The sequence below is a fragment of the Elgaria multicarinata genome, chromosome 5 (genome assembly GCF_023053635.1).
Source record: "Elgaria multicarinata webbii isolate HBS135686 ecotype San Diego chromosome 5, rElgMul1.1.pri, whole genome shotgun sequence".
In the NCBI taxonomy this organism is placed as follows: domain Eukaryota; kingdom Metazoa; phylum Chordata; class Lepidosauria; order Squamata; family Anguidae; genus Elgaria; species Elgaria multicarinata.
Genome location: NC_086175.1, coordinates 59,136,452 through 59,160,871, shown reverse-complemented (window position 1 = coordinate 59,160,871; position 24,420 = coordinate 59,136,452). Strand labels below are relative to the sequence as shown.

Sequence of the window (24,420 nt, the reverse complement as noted above, 5' to 3'; positions counted from 1 at the left end):
CATGGGTTCACTCACAAGCCCACTTTATCTTGTTTCTGCATTAAACTATATCTTTCAAAATCTGTACCAAAATATATATTTAAATACTGTTTGTAAACACCATTTGAGAAGTGCTGAAGCCAAGAGATAACAAAGTCTGGGCGTTTCTCTAAACCATCGATTTATGGCACGCTTGTGACTGGCCACTCTTAGATGTTTGCAGGTCATTTTGACTACGACGTGAGCCTCCTGTACATCTCCCACTCCTTCCCCATTATTCCGTTTTAAAAAAATACCTTGGATATCCCGATTCTTCTGAAATATCTCAGAATTTCCTGCCTTGTGCAGCTGAAGTTGCACTACAAAACACCCACTAGAGGGTGCTGTTCCCATTCATTACTATGAGCACTATGAGCAGGGGGAAGATTTCAAGTTACAGACTATAGCAAGATCTACATTACTGCTTTAAAATGGTTTATAACAGTAGTGACAACAGCTGGGGCCCAGGACACACTCCATATAAGTTTTCATACCGTTTTCAGTGTCATATCCTGCTTTTGTGAACCGCCCAGAGAGCTTCGGCTATTGGGCGGTATAAAAATGTAATAAATAAATAAATAAATAAATAAATTGTATAACTCTGGCCTATGTGGCCAACCCTCTCCTCCCGTGTAAGGCAGAGCCCATGGCAATTGCGCAAGAGAAACATAAAGCAAGTGCTGGTAAGCTAACACAATTTCCCTTTAATTTAAAGAAGCCTCGGGAAGGGCAGATCAGATCAGTTCATAACAGAATTCACAAAGATAACATTCTTCAAACATCCCCATGAAAACATAGCACAGAAAACAGGCAGCATATTGTAGACCAGTCTTCTCCAATCTGGCACTACAAGTCCCATCATCCCCAGAGAGTATGTCCCTTGGTCATCCTGGCTGTAATGATTCTCCTAAGGTTCCACATGTCTCTGGTTTTATGCTGGGCTATGTTACATTTGCAATGGAATGGCAGTGGAGGCTGGTGGCTGCAATGTCCGTGAGATGGTGAATCCACTCCAGGCTTCAGTCAGAACTCCTTTAGAGTTCCGACTGGTTCCGAAGGAAACTCAAAGTAGATTCACTATCCCACCGACACTGGAGCCACCATCTTCACTGGGGAACGGTGGCAGCGGCACCACCACCACCACCCTGTGGTGATTTCATGCCTTCCTCATTGTTATGAGGGAAGCACCAGTAAACATGACAGTGAGAAATGGGGGAACTCACCAAAACTCATTTTCATTGGGATTCTTTAAAGAGCCATTCTGACAGGCATCCCTCACTACTGACATTTTCACCTGACCTGTATCTGTTCACACATTAAGCAAGCCTATCCTTGCACTGTCTCCGCCACCAATGAAGTTCTACTCAAGCAATGCTGCTGCTTCCAGTTACAAGCTGCAGTTGTTCATTCATGTGTGGATAAAAAGATGTGAATATGCCAGTAAGGAAGTTCAAAAAGCAAAGAAGTGGGGGTCATGGCAGGGAAGTTATGCAAGGGAGGTGAAGTAGGGATCATTGCAGGGATCACAGTGACATTATGGGTCTTTTGTCTTCGACCAACCCCACATTTTCCCCTCTGTGTATCTCCCCTGTTTCTGAGGCCCCAGCCTGACATTTCCTTTGCTGAGCAAGGTCACAATCCACCTACAGCTGATGTCACTGTCAAATTTCTCAGCCTTTTATTTGCAGCTATGGAAATCAATACAGCCACTGCCATATAAACACAGTCCGCTTGCCATGTTACTGAATTTCTTTCAGTATTCTGATATGAACTTTTAACCCTTTAAAATATTTGTTCCAATTCTGCTTGCTTCTTTTCTTTTTGAATAGGTTCTTGAAAATGATGCACAGTTTAAGTCTGCTATGTTACGGGTATTCCGGATTACTCAAACCATTTTGTCATCCGCATGATCAAAAAGCTTTAAAGTTTACTTCTTGAAGGCGGGGGGAATCAAATTCTGCCAGTTTTCATCTGACCACAGCATGGGAAATGATTTAGTGGCAGCCTCCACGCCAGTCCCCTCACAAAGGGCATTTTCCAATAAGACGCTACCCAATGACTTCTACAAATAAGGTGAAGAGGCCATTTCTTTACCTCCGCCTCTGTATACTCACGCAATTTTTAAAAGTGTTGTTCTACATTATGCTCAGCATTTGGATGAGCTTCCCCTGGGAGCTTAAAATGGAAGATTAAAATGAGGCCCAATCTACACCAAGCAGGACACTGCACTACAAAAGCGGTATATAAAAGGCAGGAGTCACATTACTGCTTTATAGTGGTATTGAAGCGCACTGACAACTGTTGGGGCCCATTGACACATACCATATACCACTTTCATACCGCTTTCATACTGCTGTATCCTGCTTGGTGTAGATTAGGCCTAACAGTTCCAAAAAATCCTCAGGCATCTGTGGACAGGCCACACGTCTGTTGTTTTCTAATATCACACAGTATATTTAAAACATTATGATTAAGAGCTGATTAGAGCACATAGCCTATGCTTTTCCTTGACTGCAGTTGGAAGATCACATGCTTGAATGCTGCCTCACATAAAAGAATGGGGCTAGCCCAAGATATTTCGCTGCCTGGGGTGAAGGGCAAGATACCCCCACCCTGTTCCATGTACAAAAGCCGACTGGCTCACAATTGAATCTTACTTCTTGGGAAGGTAATGTTCATGTATTTACATGAACTAGGTAGCTCTTTCAGCCACAATATAATTTATAACTAAATATAGAATAAATATAGCTATAGGAATGCTATTTTGGGGTGTGATTTCCTCCTGTGGAGTCAATGAGCCACTGAGACAAGTAACTGAATGCAACACAGAATTTTGCAGCAAAAATACAAATATCTTTTCAGATTGCCAATGGGTATATCCACTTGCCTAAAACCAGAATGCATTGAAATGCCTTTACCTTTTCAGTAGCTTTTCTTTTTGTTTCTAAATCCATCCAGGTGTTTTCATTTTCCAACATATCCATAAAGGCCCAACGAATCCCTTCAGTCAGCTCTGTCATCTGCAACAAACATTATTCCATGTAAGAACTTAAGAAATGTTCAATGCCTTCAGTCCAGTCCAGTGAAGAATATTTGCATGCAGCAGCAGGCTTGTGCGTGTGGTGTGTGCAGCCAATATAGATCTAGAAGTGTAGCTAAATGTGCATTCACATCGGCATCACAGTGCTCACTGGGGGGCTGTCTTCATGGTGCTGGGTTAGTACCGCCTCCCTTTCAAACCCTACACTTTCCTTCTTCCGGGGTGGCATCGGGTATTCCCGATGCTGAGGAGGGAGTGTGGGGTTTCTGGGCAGCCATCCAGTACTGGAGCCACCCCTGCCCTCTTCCTCGTGGAAGGTGACCAATCACTGATCACTATACACCAAGTTGACCCCAGATTGGCCCCAGAGTGACGTCAGATGGCGGAAGCGGATATTGGTGTCGCTCTGTTTGAAAAAGTTGGGGTAAATCCCCCCAATTTTTCAAATCACAGGGAAGCTCTGTGGTGGCTGTGAAGCTGTGCTTGAGTCATCTTACTGACGTGGTGCTCATCCAGAAGCACTGAGGGGCTTTCCCCATCTATAGACAGCCCCTGGTCTCCCACAATGCTAGTAACTGCACAAAGGTAGAATGGGATTGTGGCCTCTTATGATATAGACATTAGAGTCCATAATACAATTTCCTTTCCATCAATTCTATGTCTCTTACCCCCAATCTCTTTTCTGGACTCAGTAATGGGCTGGATGAGGGCCTATGAGGTAAAGTTGAATCCTATTCCTGACATCAAAGGGCATATGGGTAACCATTCCTCCATTGATGGTACTTGTGTATTTTTCCAGTATTACGCATAGAGTAATCTGGCGGCTGTTGTCATGTACAAAAACAGCGTTTCTCGTTTTTCTTTAAGTTGATCATCCATCAGTCCCAACAAGAATGTTTCTGGTTTCATTTGTAGATTTGTCTTTAATATTTTTTGCATTAACAAATGGATCTGGGTCCAAAACGATTTTGCTTTCTACTGCTGATAGGCTGGATCCTATTGATCAACTGAAAAGTGTGCCAAAAAAAAAAAAAAAAAGTCTGGGAAAGAATATTCGGATATGTCACAATCGAATAAGTGGCAGGTGACTTACCTACCTGAATGAGAGTTTTGATATTGACCTAAGTGGAAAAAGAATGTCCTTATCTAAATGACCGAAGGGAATTGTAGCGTCTCTTTTTATGATTCATTACTGCCCTTTGAATATCACATCATTTTGGTACAATATGGAAGTTAGTACAAACGTAGCATTAAATATGACCAAGCTTTCAACAGTCAGGAGTAAACTGCATCCCAGGGAATAAGGTAACTTGGAGAATATTGATGGCAGAGCACTGTTTCAATTAACTTAGTGCACTAATGAGGTGAACTCCCTGTACTTGGAGGTTGCCAGTTCATATTCTAGCTCTACAATTGGACCCTGGTGTATATTCTGGTTTTTATGCACCAGCTGTAGCAGTAGGGGTGGGAGGAGAAATCTATTCATACCACCAGAGTTGTTATCAAAATTGTTCAGGCGTAGCCGTATGAAATGCTGCCTAGACCGCAGGTCAAAAACAGTGCTATATTTAGACCCAAATAATATCTCTTTGATAGAAGGAGATATACAAGAAGACATCCAGGGCATGAGCTCATCAGTGACTAAATCTGAAAATACCATATTTCCCATAATTCATGATTTGTTTAGCATGGACCTTCTTCTAGAGAAACGTCAATGTAGCTGAAACACAGGAGTGAAAAGGAAAGACAGACTGAAGAAAACAAGATGCTACCTTCTGAAAGAGGAAAGCAATTTAGTGTCCCTTTTACAAACCAATCCTCATCTGTGTTTACTCCAAAAAAAGTCCCAATGATTGAAATTGGACACATTCCTAAGGAAATGTGCACAGGATTGCATTCTAACTCTAGAATCCTAAGTATACTTCCAGAGTAAAAATATGTAGGATCAGGGCATTAGTCAGTTATTTAAAGGTTTTCTCAATGTGTTGCATTCTCCAATGTGGTGCCTTTGGGACTACAATACCCATCTGCCCCAGACAGCATGGCCAATGGTCAGGGCTGATGGGAATTGTAGGCCAAAAAATCTGCATGCATCACACTGGGGAAGGCTGGTCACATTTTTGTCATTTGTGAAAACTTTCCAGCCCATTCCAAAAAAAAAAAAAAAAAAAAGGATTTTAACAAATAGCCCTAAAAAGAGACCCATGTAATGTGAAGAAATGAAGTTGTGTAGGGGAGGAGCCATTGTTTAGTAGCAAAGCACATGCATTGGGTATATATAATTCCCAAGTTCAGTCCATGGTATCTCCTGTTCAAGGGCCTCAGATAGAGGACCACTGCCAGCCCGAATAGATAATACTGAACTAAATGAACCAATGAGCTGACTGAGTGCTTCTCTTCATGAGCGATTTATTGCACGCTCATGATTGGTCACTCACAGATGTCTACAGGTCATTTACATGATTTTGTCAACCTCTAGGATGTCTCATGCGCTTTCTCCCCTTTCTCCCACTTTTAACAAGATTGGAAATAAGCTGTAATAACAGTTAATGGTGCCATATTGGTAGTGTGAAATGCCAGAGTTGTGCTACAATTCAGCCACTAGATGGCACTGTTTCATTGAACATATAAAACATTGCTGAGAAGGGAAGTGTTGAATTCCAAATTATGTTTTTGTCATCTAAAGGAGCCCATCATAAACCTAGAAAGATTCCAGAAGAAGAAACCCAGTAAGGGTGTGCGATTTTTGCTTAATGTAGAGAAGCTGTGAGAGTCAGTTCTAACAATGCATCAGAAACTGAAATGTATACACCTTTAAGAAGTGAGTGGGGGCTGTTGCACTCAAGTCCTGTTTGTGGGCTTCCTATCAGCAACTGGATGGCCACTGTGTGAACAGAATGCTGGACAAGATGGACCATTGGTATGATCCAGCATGGCTCTTCACATGGTCTTATATTATGTTCCTCTCCCATGAAGGAAAAAAATGCACATAAATTTGCTATTCTTATATTATACTTCTCATGTGAGTAGACTATGTATGTGAGCAAGGTCTCTTTCTGTCTGTCTGTCTGTCTGTCTTTCTTTGTACTATTCAACCTCTGACTCTCAAAATAGTCCATTCCTTATGGCATTCTGTGAATTTTATATGGGTTTTGAAAATCCTCTTCATAAATGAATATGAAATCACAAACTCTTTTGCGCACTGATCCTTGAAACTGCTTACGCTTATGCTATGACAAAAACACCAAACGGTGACTGATGAAGAATCATAATGCAAAAAACTAGTGATCAGTGAATAAATCTAAATTACACATTTTAATGTGTGATTTGAAATATATACAAGGCAATATTAAAGTAGATGTGTAGGACCTCAACCTTGGGGCCAAATCCAGACAACTAAATCCAGCTCATTCCCAGATGGCCACTCCCCATGTGTAGAACTGGGTCTAATTTCAAATCCCTATAAAACAACAGCCCTTAACGATCCCCCACCCACCCATAAACTATATTCCTCTCCCCACAAAACCCCACAAACATTTTAAGCCAGTTTTGTCCCAGTGGAGGTCCAAAACTTAAAATAACCCCTGTAGGGGAAAAAATCAGTTTTTTTCTTCCTTGCATTTTTTAAGCATTTCTGTTGGGGGAAAGATGAGCAGAGAAGGTTTAGCTTTCTGCTCCTGGCCATCTGTACTACATTTTAAATTGTCCCACTGCATTTTATGGGGAAATGGCCCCAGCCCATTTTAAAGGAAATCACAAGTTAATAGTTTGTCAGGCTTGTTCCTCAGACTGCCCCTTTCTCTCCAGTGTCTTTAGAGAGCCTGCCCCCTAGGTTTAACTAAGGGCCTGGCTTTGACTGCATTCTAAATATTGGGTTCTCCTTCTGTTTTGTGACTTGCTTCTCTTAACAGATCAGTTAGTACTGCCTATTGGACACTGGACGACTATTATAATCCTGCACAACCTTTAGCAGCCCTCGTCACAGATGATCCAATTTTGGTACATATGTTATTTGCTGCTAGGAGTCAGGACTCTTTCCCAAAGTAGTTTCCAGATAACCACTAGCTCTTCATCCCGCACTTACTTGGGGCTAATCCAGAGTGTCCTTCCATGATTACTACACCACTGTTCTTCCACAAAAGTAAGCAAAGTCAGGACTCAGCTCCTACAAGGACACTGAAATCACTTTCCACCCCTCTCAGAATTCCCTCTGAGCTTAGCTGCAATCCTCACAGTAGCTGGGGAGGAATAATTTTCTCATCCATAATATATTATGTCCTGTAAAGTATTTGGTGGTGGCTTGGTCTTGAATGGGCAATTAAGATCCTTTAGCTTTGCAAAAGACCTGCTACTGGTGGAAATGAAAACTGCTAGAACTGGTTGGTTAATATGGAACAACACAGCTGCCTGAATTTTTGGACTCTTCTTGGCAACGTGGCTACGGGACTGTCAAGATGCGTGCCAACACTTCAAAATTTACCACTACACCCCTATGGAAGAATCAAGCAAAGTTCCAGGTCACCAAACTGCATCAGAACATACCATTTCCTTCTTGTCTTCTTGGAAATGTAGATCTACAAACATTCTGCCAGCAACATAAGGGAGAGCGGTTTCCACAAAGTTTACACACTTATCCCATTGAGGCAGTAAGGAAGGCGTCCCATGGATTACCTGTTTCGATTTAAGACTGATAAATTATGTGTTTCCTTAGGAAAAATCGATGTACACATTGCAAATTCTGCAAAATAAGACTACTGTCACTGCTATGTACAAAATCTCAAGTTGTTGCAATCTTTCTCACCCTGTTCCTACCACCGTAACTAGCAGCTCCCATCAATATCAACACTTAGCTAAAGTAAGCACAAAATAATTTCTAAACTTACTATCACCACCTAACACCCCCCAAAAAACTTTCCCACATAATATAGCTTGCCATTCTGACAATTTTCAATTACTTGGTCTAACTTTCCATCCATATGACTTCATCTTCATATATTAAAAATCAAATCAGGATTGGACCACATGTATGGTATAGACTACTATAGCACCATTTCTCCAAGGGAAACAGGACTGGGACTGGCCAATATCTAGATGGGAGCTCTGAAATTCACCTTTATCTAATAAAGCGATTGGCTTCATAATACAATAAGAGCAACTTCATTATGTGTACTTCAGGTCTAGGCTGTTTTCTGTTTTGCATTGTCTACTTTACAAAAAATTAGAATCCCCACAGTCCACTAATATGTCTTGAAATTACAAAGCAAGACTTCATACTCAAGATTTAACAGCTAAATTGTAACAGTTAATTTGTTATTAATTACGTTGGCTATGCTCATTTGCTGAAGGACTACGAAATGCCTGGCAGGATCAGTTGAAGGTCCACCATTCTTGGCCAAAAATAATATCTCAGTAACTGGATGGTCTTCCATAAATTGCTTTATCTGTCTTCTGCTCAACCTTGTGTAATGCATGAATGACAGCAAGAAGGACAGGCAGTGGGAAATCATTGGTGATGATTATTAAATGCTTTACATTTAGCAATTGCTGAGGGACAAACTAGCTAAGATTTGCAATAAGGTTGAATCTTTTTTTAAAAAAAAACAAAATCCAGAAAAAGTTAAAACCAGCTATGGTGGGGAATGTGGCAAATCAGGGAAGGATCAACACTATATCTTTATAAAGGTTTATAATGGCATTGACAACTGTTGGGGCCCAAGACACATTCCATATACTGTTTTCAAACAGATTTCAAAGCATTATATCCTGCTTGGTGTAGATCTGTCCCAGATCAGCGTCACGTCACTGATCTGGTCAAAGGTGCTCCCCTCCCAAAACTGATGCCTGCTTATATGGCACAGAACAGAGATTAAGAATATTGAGAATATACCCATGCCCGCTTTTATTCTGTTCCTTATTTGATATTCTCTAAATTCTATAAAATCTTCCAATTCATGTTTGCTAACTGGAATTATAGCAATTCATGAAATCTGAGTATCAACTGCTAGCAATGGTTTTACAGGCACAGATGACCTATTAAAATCTCAAACTTACCCTTGAAAACTCCAACCACCTATATTGAAAGCGTCGGCTGAGGTTAAAGATTCTTGAATAAACCATTCTCCACACCAGATAGTTGGCAATTGTCCTGTCAAAGCAGACACATCTTTATGTCAGACAGGTAAATCCATGTGCCCTGATGCACAACTGTCTGATACTATAAATTAATACATGAACGGTATTTTCCCTCTCAGATCAGTGAGCTGCCTGCAATAGTAGCAGCTTCACCTTGAAAATTAATGAGCAATGACCAAACTGACAAAAGCCCATTAGACAGAAGAGATTGCATGATAACAGCCATTTGGTGTGTGACTGAATGATGGGATCCTCCATTTGGAGCATATTTTTACAATTTTGTGACCTGAGATGGAATCTGGCATTAGAGCTTTTCCCCCATAAAATAAAAATCAGCAATGACAATAAAGCAGAAATCAAGTAGATGGATTCAACTGGTACTGAATGAGTTGCACTCTCCATGAATCATTGAGAGCATCTCCACATTAAGGGGGAAAACTGCCCCTTACCAGGCTTTTTTCCCCTCAGGCATTTCTGCATTCACTCTGGCTCCTTCAGACATGACCACGTGATTTGCAATTGAAACCTTCCCCTCTGGTGAATGTTTCATAAAGCTCAATAAAACACTGCCATCTAGTGGCAGAATTAATACCACAATTATTTTAGATACCAGATTATCTCTGGTTTTTCTTTTAGTGAGATTTCCGGGGGAATGTGGGAGAGACGTCCTGGAGATTGATGAAATCATGTAATGGACCTGCAAACGTCTGTGAGTGGCCAATCATAAGTATGCAATAAATCATTCATTTAGATTGGACTCATTACTGACTGTGGAAGCACCTTTTTACCAACATTGGTTAGTACATCAGCTGCGACCCTATCTAGGGAAAGTGGACTTAGCCTCAGCTATGCCTGCCCTAGTTACATACAGACTAGTCTACTATAATGCACTCTATAATGCACTCCTTTGAAGATGACTTGGAAACTTCCACTGGTAAGGAATGCAGCTTTTTCCTGTCCTTGTTGTTGCTAGAGAGTCAGATCATATTACACACTGGCTGCCATTGCATTTCTGGATCCAGTTCAAAGTGCCGACGTTGACCTTTAAAGCCCTAAACAGTTTCAGACCAGAACTAGATCTGCAATCCACACTTACTGGAGAATAAGTTCTGCTGCATCCAGAAACACTTATTCATGAGTAAACTTGCATTGAAATGCACTGCAGCATTCCGCCGCCCCCTTAAGGACGCCAGGATGTATAGCTCAATATTAAGGGAAGGAGAGGTAACCTAGCCTGAAGAGTCTATATACATTCTTTTAGCACTTTAGCAATGAAGTGATTTGTCAAGCAAAGGTGTCCCAAATTCAGCTCATCAAATTACAATGGCATTTGTGCTCCAGAGCATGGGTGAATGTGAAGTCTTATATGTAACCAGTGATCCTAAAGATCCCCACCCTTATGACTCTACAACAGGGGTGCAGAACCTTGGGCCTAGGGCCCGAATCCAGCCTGCTGGGTCCCAATGTAGCCCTCTGGAGGTCCCCAGAAGGCCACCCCATCCCCTCTCCCCACCTCCTTTCTCTCAACCATGAATAATTTGGTGGTTTCCTGGCTTTTGAATTCCCCCCCCCCATTCTAAAAGGTTGAAATGCCTCTCCTAAGGCTTAAGGCCTTTAAGCTACAAATATGCTAGTATTTGGGGCCAATTTTGGCCCAAGCCACCTCTGAAATGTCCCCCTCAAAGAGCTTCTCTGGAATGGAATTAGGTCCTTGGGTTGAAACAGGTTCAACACTCCTGCTAAACAGATTCCAGAGAAGGACGTGGGTGTATACCATATACATACACACCATCTTTCTACAAGTTTATTATTTTTCCACCAGCACTCACTGCATGGGGGAGGGAAGGAGTGTGGAAGAGAAGAATGCCTCTGAAGACCCCACCTAATAGAGTAGTTCATGACGGGGGTTCTCCATCTAGAATGCACATATAGGGGCACACAGCCTCCTTGAAGAATTATATAAGGAAAGGCAGAGTATAAATACTTTAGAGAAATAAATAGAGAGTTTAGTGGCTTAATTTAAGACAAGGCATAACAGTGGTTAGCCTGAGATCAAGGTTCATATATATATATATGAATTTATTTAGAAAGAAGAGCAAACCTTTGAGCAGATCAGCGCTTCCCACCAACCCTGTATCAGCCCACATTCAGAGGGGATTAGAAGATAGACTTTCCAGGGCAGATATGTGCCTGCCAAGGTTTGATGCCTTGCACCTGCCATTTTAGGAATTAAGCACCACAGTACACTGTGGCTTATTCAGCATTTTAGGATGTAGATAAAAAAAAATGTAGTCCAGTGTTATATCCCAGAAGCTGCTGCATGGCCAGAACTCTTAACACTAATGCTCAAAGACATTAAAAATACATTTTTCAGAGTCTATGCTTGCCGTAATATGGCACTTCCTCACCCCACCCAAGTATTTTGGCAGAACTAGGTATTTCTACATAGTGAAAGACAGCCAATGATATATCTCCCTAACATTTCTGCAAGCAAACTTACACTGCTCATAATGGTTTAATAGAAGAGCAGTATCCCTTTTGTAGAGATAAATACTGAAACTAAGGCAGGACCTACACTACTGCTTTAAAACAGTTTATAACAGTAGTGACAACTATTGGGGCTCAGGACACACTCCATATACAGTTTTCAAACCATCTTCAAAAGTCCTACAATTCCCAGCATTCCCAAGCCAGCCATGGACTCACCCAAACAACAGGAGGTCCTTAAGGAAGCATTCCCCAACCATCTGCTCACCAAGAACAGGAAACAGGGTTGGTGTAAGGTTAAATGAGGTAATAAATGTGAAAAGCTTTAAGCACTTAAGCATCATAAATTACTAAGTGTTATAAAAAGCATGTTCAGCTTTGTCAGAGAACTCAGGTTAGGAAGGTGTCACCTGTGCATATTCTATCCCACATGCCCTGACAAAAGAAAAACCGTGACATTTCAAGATGCCCTATGGCTTGGCCTGAGTACTCTTTCTTATTAAATTACACCTGAGGTATGGGAAAGCCTAGACTGAGTGCAATGGTGAACCTCTGAATGGTGAACTTCTGAATCTCTAGTAGTCTTTGCCTGAGTCCATAGCATTTGCCATATTGTGGATGTGGGTCTGCAGAAGTTACTTGCTGCTGCAGAACTAATGGGGCCCTTCTGCCAACCTTCATCACATTATTATTATTATTATTATTATTATTATTATTATTATTATTATTATTATTATTGAAAGTTCACAGCACTATCTTTTGTTTTAGTTATCATTCAACTCTGCAAAGTTCACAAAACAAATAGGACTTCTGGTTGAATAACAGCAAGTCATCATGATGTGGTCAACTTGACAGCCATTCTTGGTCATAAGATAATCCTTGTGATGATTTCCACAATTTCCACATTCATTCCCATGAATGAAAAGGCTTGCAGTATCCATTTCCTGTAATCACTAGTTTTTCCTAAATGCTATAACCACCCTTGTACTCCTGAGAGGAAAAGATGTCTTTCCTGGGCTTCTAGGGAAGGAAGGAAGCCTTTTTGAGATAACTAGTCTGGCAGAACTGGGTAAAGCACCTTCCTAGCTGCATCTTCCAGCCCAACAGCTGAGAACAAACATTTTCCTGCCTATGTGCCATGCACCTGATTGGGGAACCATGCTGGGCAGCCCCCTAGCCGTCCCCAGTCTGGGCAAACCTAATAAAACGGAATAGAGTTCTTTGTTCTTTTGTCACTGGGGTTCCCTGCCACCCGGGCATGCTGTCACCTGAATTCCCTGGTGCCTCTTCCAACCAAGGACGTTATGAGCATTGCAAGCTCCTGTGGCCCCTACATGAGTTCCTCTGATGGTTTTTACTTTTTTTTTAAAGTATCATTTGTTTTCCTTCTTGGCTGAGCAGAGAACCTGAACATGGAACTGAAAATCCAAGGATGAGATTTGGGTAGAAAAAAAGATGAAAACTAGAAATTCTTACTTTTTCCTTTCACTTTCCAGAATCCTGAATAAATCTTTGAAGTACTGGGGCACCCGGACAATCACATTCTCTGAAGAATCTATGTCCTTAAGGTCAGGATAGATCTTGGTGTCAATCACCTTCTTGATATATGCCAGCCAGTCAAACTGAAAGATAAAGACATGCTCAGCTCCTGGCCCTTACAGACAAAAAAAGCTCCTATAGTTAATTACCTGCCATTAGCTGAACGGCTTTAAAAGTTTTGCCTAATTTCAAAGTTGAAGTTCACTGCACAACATCACAAATATTTTGAAACTTAAATAAAAATGCAGCTGCATTTAAAATAATAATAGCGAACACCTGCTTCTACTAATTTCATTTGGATTGCCATTTTAGGCACATCTGAAGCACCTTTCAGTTTGAAAAGGTAATTACACAGTCCAATCAGGCATTAATACAGTCATTTTCCAATTAACTTCAACCAACCTGTGGGATCATGGTGCTAAGTTCCGATATGTTCATTTTGTTATACATAGATTCACTGGTTCGATTCTCATGTGGAATCATTATCTGCAAAACAGAAATGCAAATAGATATTGTTTTCACTGAGAAATCCACTCTGACTTTGTTAACACCCACAGATCTATTAATACCGCCTTGTCTGAGGCAACAAGCCATACATAACAATAAGTTACCTGCTGATTTCAAGAAAATACTGTAGCTCTAAAACCCATTATTATTTTATTGCATTTATTAGAAGAAGAAAAACCCTTTCCTTTTTCATGTTTAAAATGCTTAGATTCCACACACCCCTCCATTTAACCTTGAGGTGGGCAAACTGCAGTCCTCGGACTAATTTCCTACAGCCCTCAGACTAATTTTCTGAGGCCCTCAGATTAATTTCAAATTCCCTCTGCATGTGATCAGTCCAGACTTCAGAACTATCTCTCCCTACCCTGACAACCCAGTGCTTGACACGGAAGAGGAAAAGAGAATAAAAGGGGTGGCAAAAAGAGAAATACAAAAGAAATACAAACCTACCCAATTTTGACTCTGGCCCTGTCCACCACTGACATTTATGGATTAAGGGATTTGCCTTTTCCCCAACATAATATGAGCATATTCCAGTTGTTGAATCTCTTGTTGGGGTAGACAGTCTATTAGGTTTCAGGCATTGTATATTTGGATTTTATATCACATACATGGCATAACGTTGTAATAATAATTATAATAATATGACTTGAGCATAAATATTAGAGTTTGTGTACTCTTTAGCAATTTTTGGCTGTCTCATTTACACACCAACAATCCATAATCCATAATCTCTTCTCCATATGTAATGGTAAAACAGGATTTGTGGAAAATGAAATGAAACTCGGTCCAAGTCCTTCTTCCAGCTGCAGAGGAGGAAAGGGGAGTGGAGAGCACATGAGCCTCCGGTTTCATTCAGCTTGTGCACATAGCACTAAACCAGGGCTTAATGACCGAATCTACACCAAGCAGGATATTGCACTATGAAAGCGGCATATAAAAAGCAAGAGCCACGCTACTGCTTTACAGCAGTATTGAAGTGCACTGACAACTGTTGGGTCCCATAGACACATACCATATATGTACCATTCATACTGCTATATCCTGCTTGGTGAGGCTCCTGCCATTTATATACTGCTTTTACAACGCAATATCCTGCTTAGTGTAGATTAGGCCAATGTGACATGTAACACTATTTCAGAGAAAGGAAGTTCTAGGAAGACCACTAACCAACAGACTGTGAAGGAATTACTGAGGTAGTCTTCATGACTTAGCACTGAAACTAAAGTGAAGTTTACCCCAGGCTACCTTGCAAGACCCAAAAGAGAAGCTGCTTACACATGGCTGCCTTCACAGGGGGAAATTTAAAACAGAAACATAGGAAGCACCTGAAACTCTGAGTCACTATGGAGTTCTTAAAGAACAACAAAAAAAGCAACCTGTTATGAAGTCCTGAACTTCTTTTAGCCCTCTTTCATGTCTCATAGTGTCAAGGCACTCACCCACCCACCCCCCAAAAAACACATCCTGCAAGCTCAGGAGGATCAAACTTGATCCCCTTTTTGCTCATGAAATGTTGAGTAGGAAGCATCATGCAAGAATCTTGCCATCAAGAGGGTTTCATGAATACTGTGGTATCCCTTGGGATATGGCCAGAGATCCCGCAGTTCTTGAATTTAGGCTAGGTTATATTTACTTACAGTAATATTTATTTTAACTTTTCAGCTTTCAACAGTAGTGTCAACAAAATATAAAAAATAAAACTGAGGTGCAAAAAAAAGTAAAATAAAACATTTGATTAAATAAAACTGAAAGGTTAACACATGCACATAAATATACAATGAGAGTGGAGACACAGAAAACCAAGATGAATGGAGAATTTACCTCACAAAAGTGGCCAAGGATCATAAGCAATTTATAGTCTCTTGCCTGGAAGAAAAGGGGATTCAAGAGAAGCACAAGCTTCACGTTTTCCCCTCAAGGACCAAGGGGAAGAAGCAACAGAAGCAGTAATAATCAGCCATAAGCCAGTTGAGAATACGTATTTTCTCATGCCACTGTACTGAAACTTCAGAAAAGAACAATTTGAATTTTTTTAAAAAAGTAAAACCACACCCATCTCTTCAGAATTGCCAGTTGCCACAAATGCAGCTGAAATCCCACATTTAGAGGGGCACCAACCTCAGCTATTTTGACTTCCAACTTAAGCAGAGACTTCATGTCCAACTCTGCACGTGAAGCATTGGCACCCAGAAGCACTGCTGTATCAACCATGAACTGGAATAGGGCATCTCTGTACTATATAGTGGAATAAGAACGAAAGTATCATTACAGCTACAAGGAGAATGGCCCAAAGCAAACAAAACACATACACACACACACACACACAGAGCTGTTTCATTGTGTACTGAACAGCATGAGTGTATTTTTTATTTTTATTTTAATGCATTTGTTTTATTGTTGTTTTATTCAAGTTTTATTTATGTTTGTAAGCTGCGTTGAATGCGATTTTTCTTGGTAGAAAGAAATTTGGGGTCAAATCAAATTAATAAATAGCACATTATTTTGTTACTGTGCTGCATATTAGCTAATGTGATCTAAATACTATCCCCAGAATCTTCAAGACCATCACCAACATAGATTAGAAACCCCATTTCACCTACAAGCATACAGTGAAAATGTGGATCCAGTTACTTTCTGCTCAACCTTATGCAACACATCAAAATCATTTCCTTCATAGAATCATAGAATAGTGGAGTGCCTCTAGTGTGGGAGAGCCCACAACCTCCCTAGGTAACTGGTTCCATTGTCGTACTGCTCTAACAGTCAGGAAGTTTTTCCTGATGTCCAGCTGGAATCTGGCTTCCTGTAACTTGAGTCCATTATTCCGAGTCCTGCACTCTGGGAGGATCGATAAGAGATCCTGGCCCTCCTCTGTGTGACAACCTTTCAAGTATTTGAAGAGTGCTATCATGTCTCCCCTCAATATTCTCTTCTTCAGGCCAGAACATGCCCAGTTCTTTCAGTTTCTCCTCATAGGGCTTTCTTTCCAGAGCCCTGATCATCCTTGTTGCCCTCCTCTGAACACGCTCCAGATTGTCTGCATCCTTCTTGAAGTGTAGTGCCCAGAACTGGATGCAATACCTTCAATCCACCTAAATTTAGTTTTGATTAAGGCCAAACAAGGCATGATGGGGGCAGCCATATTTGTTTATTGCATTTCTGTCCTGTTCACTGGGCAGTCTCCTATTTCACACTGGCATGAATGTTAATTAATTTCATCAGCGTAAACAACGTCTAGCGCGATGCTAATAGCATTTGCGGGCACGACACGTTTTCCTGGGAAACACGTTGCGCCAGGAAAAACTATTGACGTTGTGCTAGAGATCACTTATGCTAACACAACATAATTTACATTAGCACTGGTGTTGAATAGGATACTATCCATAGTTTACATTAAATCTGCCAGACTGGGTAGCAGGTCGTGGTCAAGGATGGGATAGTACCATTGTTTGGTAGAAAGGTGGGGTATAAACCAAATACATAAATAATTTGATTGATTGATTGATTTGTGATATTTATTTATCACTAAATATAATAAAATCCCTTAGCAGTTCACATATAAATACTAAAAACACATTTTAAATACCATATTAAAAACACAACATTAAAAACAATTCCAATTACAATAAAAGCAATACAGGAGCAGTAGTTGGAGTACCATGATTCATTTAATTACAGCCCAGGGAAAACCTGGGTGAACAAGTGTGTTTTCAGGAGGCATTTGAAAGATACCTTTTTTTCCCTTCCCAAACTGCATGAGGGAAAGTGTTCCAAATGGGCCCTGCTACCGAGGAGTCCCGCCTTCAAGGTATTACATGGCAGCACTCTGTTAATTTTGGAATGACCAGCAAGGCCTCCTCTAACAAGGCAGAGGTCACCTGGGTATGTATAAAGGAAGGATTGGGTCAGGAATGCAGAACCTTTTTCAATCCAAGGGCCAGACTTCATTTTGAAGAATTTTTTTTTCAGGTGGGGGATGGGCACAGGTTCCAGTAGTGGGTGGAGCCAAAGACAAAGAGGGTGGGCCCAAAATACAAAAGATACCAGCATATTGTAGCTTCAAGGTCTTACTGCTAGTAACTAAGCCTTAGGAGAGACATTTCAATCTTGAAGGACTAGAGGAAAGGAGTATGGTCATCTGGAGAAAGATGTTACTGCAAGGGTAGCTCAGGCTCTTCCAATCTCTGGGCAGCAATTTAATAATTAAACAAGTAATAGGTCAATATTGCGGCATTGGGGAAGAAATCCTAAATGTAGAAATTGCCTTCTATTTAGATGGTTAAGTAAAGGATACTCACAGATTTAGCTTCTGTGGTGTTGTCCAGGTAGTCTTCCCGTGCTGACAAAGACAGAGATGCTTGGTCTAGCTATTAAAGACATATAAAGAATACAATAGCAAGAGTTAATATTAATGACTTTTCCACAACACTGCTGAGGCTACAATCCCATACACACTTTCCTGGGAGTAAGCCCCCCTGAACTCAGTGTGATTTACTTCTGAGTAGATATGTATAGGATTGTGCAATCAGCCTCCAATATAGTGTTGAAACATTAGGGGTTGGTCATGCTTAGAGTAGGCCCACTGAAATCAATGGGACAAGTAAGTCATAACTAACTTAAGTAGCATTAATTTCAATGAGTCTACTCTTAGTATGATTAAGTCTGGATTCAAATCTAGAAAAGTAAAGACACATTAGAAGAACTCTTTTAAAATATGATTTACCATCATTAAGGAATAGAAGCTTTATTTTAAAAGTAAATCATTATTTTCAAGCATCAAGTTACACTTACTTTAATTGCTATGTTCTACTTTTTTAAGGAAATCAACTTATGTAGGACATTGCGGAGTTTAGGACTTATACAAATAAATCCCCCACCCCCTGCAAGATGTAAATGTCTCATAGCACATCTGGGAATTCATTTGATCCTTCAATAAGTACGTGGAAAACTGCCATGTACTTTTTGTAAATCAGATTGCTATAAATCAAAGTGCCCTAAGGAATATAGTTACATATATTGCACTGACTTTCAGTAATTTACATATATACATACTAATAACCAGATTGCATGGCAATGTTGTTGAACATAGAAACTATCAACCCTTTACCACTATCAACAAATTAGCTGGAGGGTGGTTAATTATGAGTTAGATATTCTAGAACTGCTTCTATGCATGTACAGTGAAGAAAGGAGTTATTTCAGCTACACACAAAGATTTCATTTGATTTTAAAGTAAATTTGATGTTAAATTATGTCATAATTTTGATATGCAGCCTAGAGATTAAGACCAATCTCCAAAGAGGCAGGTGCCTCTGACCTATGCCATGGATACATCAACAGGCCCTCCATCACCTGCCACAAACTCCCCCACCCCATTCCAATTGGTCAGCTATGGATCAGGGCACATGATGGCATAAATGTAGAGTACAAGATGTTCCTAGTGAGCAAATCAAAATGTACATCCTACCTGCATAGCTTCCTTAACCATACCTTTATGACGTGCTCATTAGAGTTCTTATCGTCAGAAGCCACATACATTCGGAAGAAAACAGAACTGCTGTATTGGCCACGAAGAGTAGCCAGGGTTTGGAGCATGCTGAACTTCCTTTCTGACCATAATCCTTCAGGCCCGAGGTTCGATTCCAGCACAGGCCAGCGGAATGGAGAATGTTTCAGCATGCTTAGAAGTGGTTTTGCATCAGCCTTCTCTATCTTATCTGTTGGCAGTGGGGCAAGACAATAATTTGAATATTTATTTATCAGACAATATCTATTTATCAGACAATAATTTGAATATCTATTTATTTCTTTATTTAAAAGATTTATAAGCCACCTTTTATGGTAACCCACCCCCAGGGTGGCAAATGGGATTGGAATATGATGGCTAAAACTTCATGAATGAGTAACAGTGAAATCCTGTGCGCATTTACTCAGAAGTAAGCCCTACTGTGTTCAGTGAGGATTATTTCCAGGTAAGTGTTCATAGGGTTGCATCCTAAGTGCGAGATGGCATCTTCAAAGAGCCAATTATTTCACACTGGCATAATATAATAGAAGTGTAATAACTGGCAATAGTTCTAAAATGCATGCTCTCCAATCATTTTGCATACTTCAATATGCATAAAGCAGAGGTTAATTTCAGAACTGCTTATTGTCCTACTTTTATAAAGCAATGGAAAATAAACACAGTTGCTGTACATTCAGACGCCAACCCATAACCCTGGAAATAAAATAGTGACTTACTCTCATTCATACATGAAGAATAAAGTATCTTGGCCTTTTGTACTGCTTCACTGTCCCGCCTTTTGCTAGGAGGTTTCTCAAGGAGAGCTGTCATATTAGAGAAATGAAAAAAACATTGATCACAACTGCTCTAGAGTTTTATTTTCATGAAACAACAAGTGAGAATGTCACAACTAGATAAGATGATGATGCTTTTGAAATGAACCCAAATTCTTGAGGACATCAAGTTTAGCGCCTAGGAAGGACGGACCTTGATCTGCTTAACTGTGGGGGCTCAAGAAATGTGAGACCACACACAGTAGCGAGGTGCATATAACACCACAAGCAAGAGTACAGGTTGAGTACAGGTTGAGTGTGGGTTGTCATTAACCATGGATTGGTGTGGAATCTTGGGTTGTTGTGTTGTGAGAACCCAGCCAAACTAACAAACCATGTTAAGTACAAAACTATGAGGAGAATCCACGGTTTGTTCTGTGGTTGTGAACTGTGGATTGTTGATTGTTAACAGACCATTTTGATGGGTCTGCTCCAAGTAGGAGTAACATTGGATACAACCCACACACATGAACACAAAATGCCATGAATATGGTACACTATGTTTATGTTACAGCCAGATTAATATGAAACAGGCTTAAGATGGGACATTTAATGCCAGTTGTTTTATGAGGTCGTGGTATTTTGTTATCTGGTTTTAGCTGTTTTAAAAAAATGTATGTTAAAGATTTTATATTTTGTTTCTATTGTGTTGTACTTTGGTTTTAATTTATTGTGAACTACCGAGGGAACTTGGACTAATGGGCAGTACAGAAATGGAATGGAATGGATGAATAGGTAAAGACGAGAGTCTTAAGTTATGTAAAGGGCATGGGGGCAGAGACCCAGACAACAAAGCATGCTATGAGATAGAGGTATAAGAGGAATACAAAAGTATTTTCATCTGAAAAACATTAGAAGGTGCAGAGTTCTAGAGCTAAGTCGGGACAGGGCTTAACTTTGGTTCAAATTAATCCCAAGACTCAGAAAGAGCAGGAAGATTTGGTATAAAACAGTAGTAGGGAACATGTAGTCTTCCAAATGTTGTTGAACTCTAACTCCCACCAAGCTCAGCAGGTATGGCGAATGATCTGGAATTATCAGAGTTCTAGTTCCAACAACATCTAGAAGGCTACAGCTTTCTTACTCATGCCTTAAAAGACCTTAAAAAACTATCTTAGAGGGATACCTTCACAGGATTAAGGACATTTTTTCCGACATGAAGCAAAGACCCCCCTGCTTCATTCTGTTTGTAATGCAAATGTAAAACCTGCATTGGCCAGAATATTCATTTGCATTACAAATGCCTCTTTCCTGTATTAAAAAGTAGTAGATGTTCCCTTAGAGAGAAGCTCAGGGGAGATTTAAGCCACATGAAAACACTTTTTAAAAATCATATGAAAACACTCTTACGAACGTGCACAGTGCTGACAAAATAAGGAAAAGAGGAAGTCAGTCATTTTTATTTCATTTTTAGACTAAAAAATGTTTTTTCCCCTACTAAACTATAACATGCCAAAGGAAGCATATCAGATTTCCTATAATTAACCATAATTCATGGTCTTTCAGTGGAAATGCAAGCCTTCATCTGGCCAAGCTAAATCTGTGCTTCAGGAACACAGCCTCCTCCTCCTCCTCCTCCTCCGCTCTCGCTCTCTCTCTCTCTCTCACACACACACACACACACACACAGCAAGTGAGGCAAAGGCTTACTTTGCACGGACTCCTCTTATCTTGCTTCTTCCTAGTTTGGATTGTTCTTTGGCTGTTTGCTCCTTCCATGTATGTATCTGTTTATTTCCATCAGGAATGAGCAATTTTAGGCCTTCCAGGTATGATTGGACTACAAATTCCATCATCCCCCACTGCTGCAGCTATGCTGATTTAGGGCACAATCCTATTCATGTTTAGAGAAAAAGATCTTACAATTTCCAGCATGCCCCAGCCAGCCATGCTCAGTGGGGCATGCTGGGAGTTGTAGGACCTTTTTCTATCTAAACTTGCATAGGATTGTGTCTTTAGACATCTATCTGATTTAGATGTATGTCCTGCCTGCTTCTTAGGATTCTGCTTGTTTTGTAAAAACCATTTCAATTTTGCACTTTTTAAAGGAAGCGGGGAAATGACAGAGCACATTCCCTACACTGGTCTCAGTTGTTATCTTTAGATAGGAAGGAGTGATATAAATGAAGATAACATAATCTATGGAACCATTCCCTGAGTTACTCTGAGCAGCTGGGCCATGACTAGAGGTGTCTGGGTGTGAGGACTGTAGTTCAGAGGATGAGCAAATACTTTGCATGTTCAATCCCTGGCATCTCCATATAAAAAGATTGGGTAGAAAATTATGGGGAAGAGACTCACTTTACTCTACCCTGAGTAGACCATATTTGGGAAACCAAAAAAGATTACACCTAGTGTGTTGGGGGGAAGCAGCTTTCTGAGTCCTGCAGAAAGTACGTTATTCCCCCGCCACCTTAAAGAACCCGATTGGAGTGGGGGAGGGGAAAGGATTTCATTCTGCACCACCACCATCCACTCCAATTGGGGCCTTTTCTATAATGTCCATGAATGACCCACTTTCCCCTTTAAGACCTCAATTGGAGCTCAGGGTGGGGGAATGATGTGCCTCAAGAGAGCATGTCATTCCCTCCTGCCATGCTAATGGCAGCCTTAAAGAGGAAGGTGTATCATTCCAGGACATTATTGAAAATTAAAGAAAATCCCCCCTGACACCATGGAAAGAACAAAAACCAGGACAAATCCGGGGAAATCCTGACAGTTGGTCACCCTACCTTCTTATTGTTTTATTATGATTCTATTCGAATGTAAGCCTATGCGGCAGGGTTTTGCTATTTTATTGGTTTACTCTGTACAGCACCATGTACACTGATGGTGCTAAATAAATAATGACAACCCACTCTCAAGGTTGAGTGTGTTGTTAAACCATAGGTTGTTGTTGAACTGTGGCTTGTTGTTTGTGTGAACCCAACCATGTTAACAAACCATGGTTTGTTATAGAGGAACAACCCACAAAGAGAAGCCATGGTTTGTTTTTGAGTTGCAAACTGTGGGTTGTTCGTAGTTAACAATCCATGGTTTGTTAGTGTGGGATTGTTGGGATTGCTTCAAAGCCAAGTGAGGGCCTCTAGCTGCTCCCAACATCTTTTCTCATGAATGCCTCTGAGCCACATGTGGGGCTCAGACATTCTTAAGAAATGGAGCTGTAGGCCCTCACTTTCAGGGTAGCGCAGACCAATACTTCCATCTGCAGTGCACCCATTTTGTGGTGGTGCCCAGGACAGTTCTTCAAACTTCAAATGTGCCCACAGGTGCCAAAATGTTCCCTACCCCTAAGTTAGAGAGATAGGCGTGAAGTGAGGAGACTAAATTTCAAATCTCATCTCAACCATGAAGCTCTTTGGATGGCCTTGGTCCACTCACACTTTCAGTCTAATTTGTCTCATAAGGTTGTTGTGGAGACAGTAAAATGGGAGATGGAGAATTATATGTATTAGCCTGAGCTTGTTAAAGGAAATATGGGATATAAATGGACTAAAATAAATCTAAAAATAAGCATTTTCTTTCCATTTTTTCTAAGTTGTTTCACACCACATTTTTAAATATGCATCCTGTCCCTAAAATCTGCAGTCCCATAGGCAAACCTAATGCTAAATGGACAATCCGTAGCTTTTAGTCAGCAGCAATGAAAGTTTCTGGAACATTTTTTGGCTTCAAACCTATATACACACTTACTGGGAGTAAGTCCCATTAAACTCTATAGGATTTACTCGGAAGACATGCACAGAATTGCACTGGACAGCATGTATTAAATAAAATATGCCAAAACACATAAAAATAAGTTTACCATGCCTCAAATTATAAACTGAATGGGTCTGATCCAGATTCAGTCTTCCTTTTAGTAGACCCATTGAAAACAATGGGACAAGTTAGTCACGACTAACTTCAGTCCCATTCATTTCAATAGGTCTACTCTAAGGACTCTGTTTGGTGTCAGGATCCATCCCAATGAAAGTGGTGGGCATGAAACAGGAAAGGAGGTAAACTGGTTAGAAAAACCAGAAAAATCTGACTCAAGTAAAATATCAGGATGCATATATTATATATTTTAAAAAGAAACCTTAGTTGCCCATTATATGGCTGTATTTCTTTAGTCACCACCTTTCTTTTCCCCAAACCCTTTCAAAATGATCCTCTAGGGATTCCCCTGGCCTTCCCTTGACCTAATTATCTTCCACACACTCCAGTGAATAGCAGCCAGGTTGACTCAGAACAGGATTTACATCTAGCTTGAAATATAAAATGGAAACAGCAGGTGCCAAAGCCGGTTGTTAACTGTGCTCCAAGGCAGCGGAATGCCATAACTTGCCTCATTAAGCAAGTGTCATCTGTGCACT

At 40.5% G+C, this 24,420-nt stretch overlaps 1 protein-coding gene across 1 annotated transcript in view; it reads right to left on the bottom strand.

Moving 5' to 3' along the window:
• Positions 1-24,420, bottom strand: part of PHEX (phosphate regulating endopeptidase X-linked) — a 112,509-nt gene that overhangs the window by 47,726 nt on the left and 40,363 nt on the right. The window contains exons 4-12 of the mRNA XM_063126472.1: positions 19,970-20,056; positions 19,217-19,443; positions 18,025-18,093; positions 15,845-15,961; positions 13,619-13,702; positions 13,154-13,299; positions 9,110-9,203; positions 7,601-7,729; positions 2,937-3,038 (exon numbers count right to left, since the gene is read on the bottom strand). Coding sequence (XP_062982542.1) covers positions 2,937-3,038; positions 7,601-7,729; positions 9,110-9,203; positions 13,154-13,299; positions 13,619-13,702; positions 15,845-15,961; positions 18,025-18,093; positions 19,217-19,443; positions 19,970-20,056 — 1,055 coding nt within the window. The remainder of the gene's footprint in view (positions 1-2,936; positions 3,039-7,600; positions 7,730-9,109; positions 9,204-13,153; positions 13,300-13,618; positions 13,703-15,844; positions 15,962-18,024; positions 18,094-19,216; positions 19,444-19,969; positions 20,057-24,420) is intronic.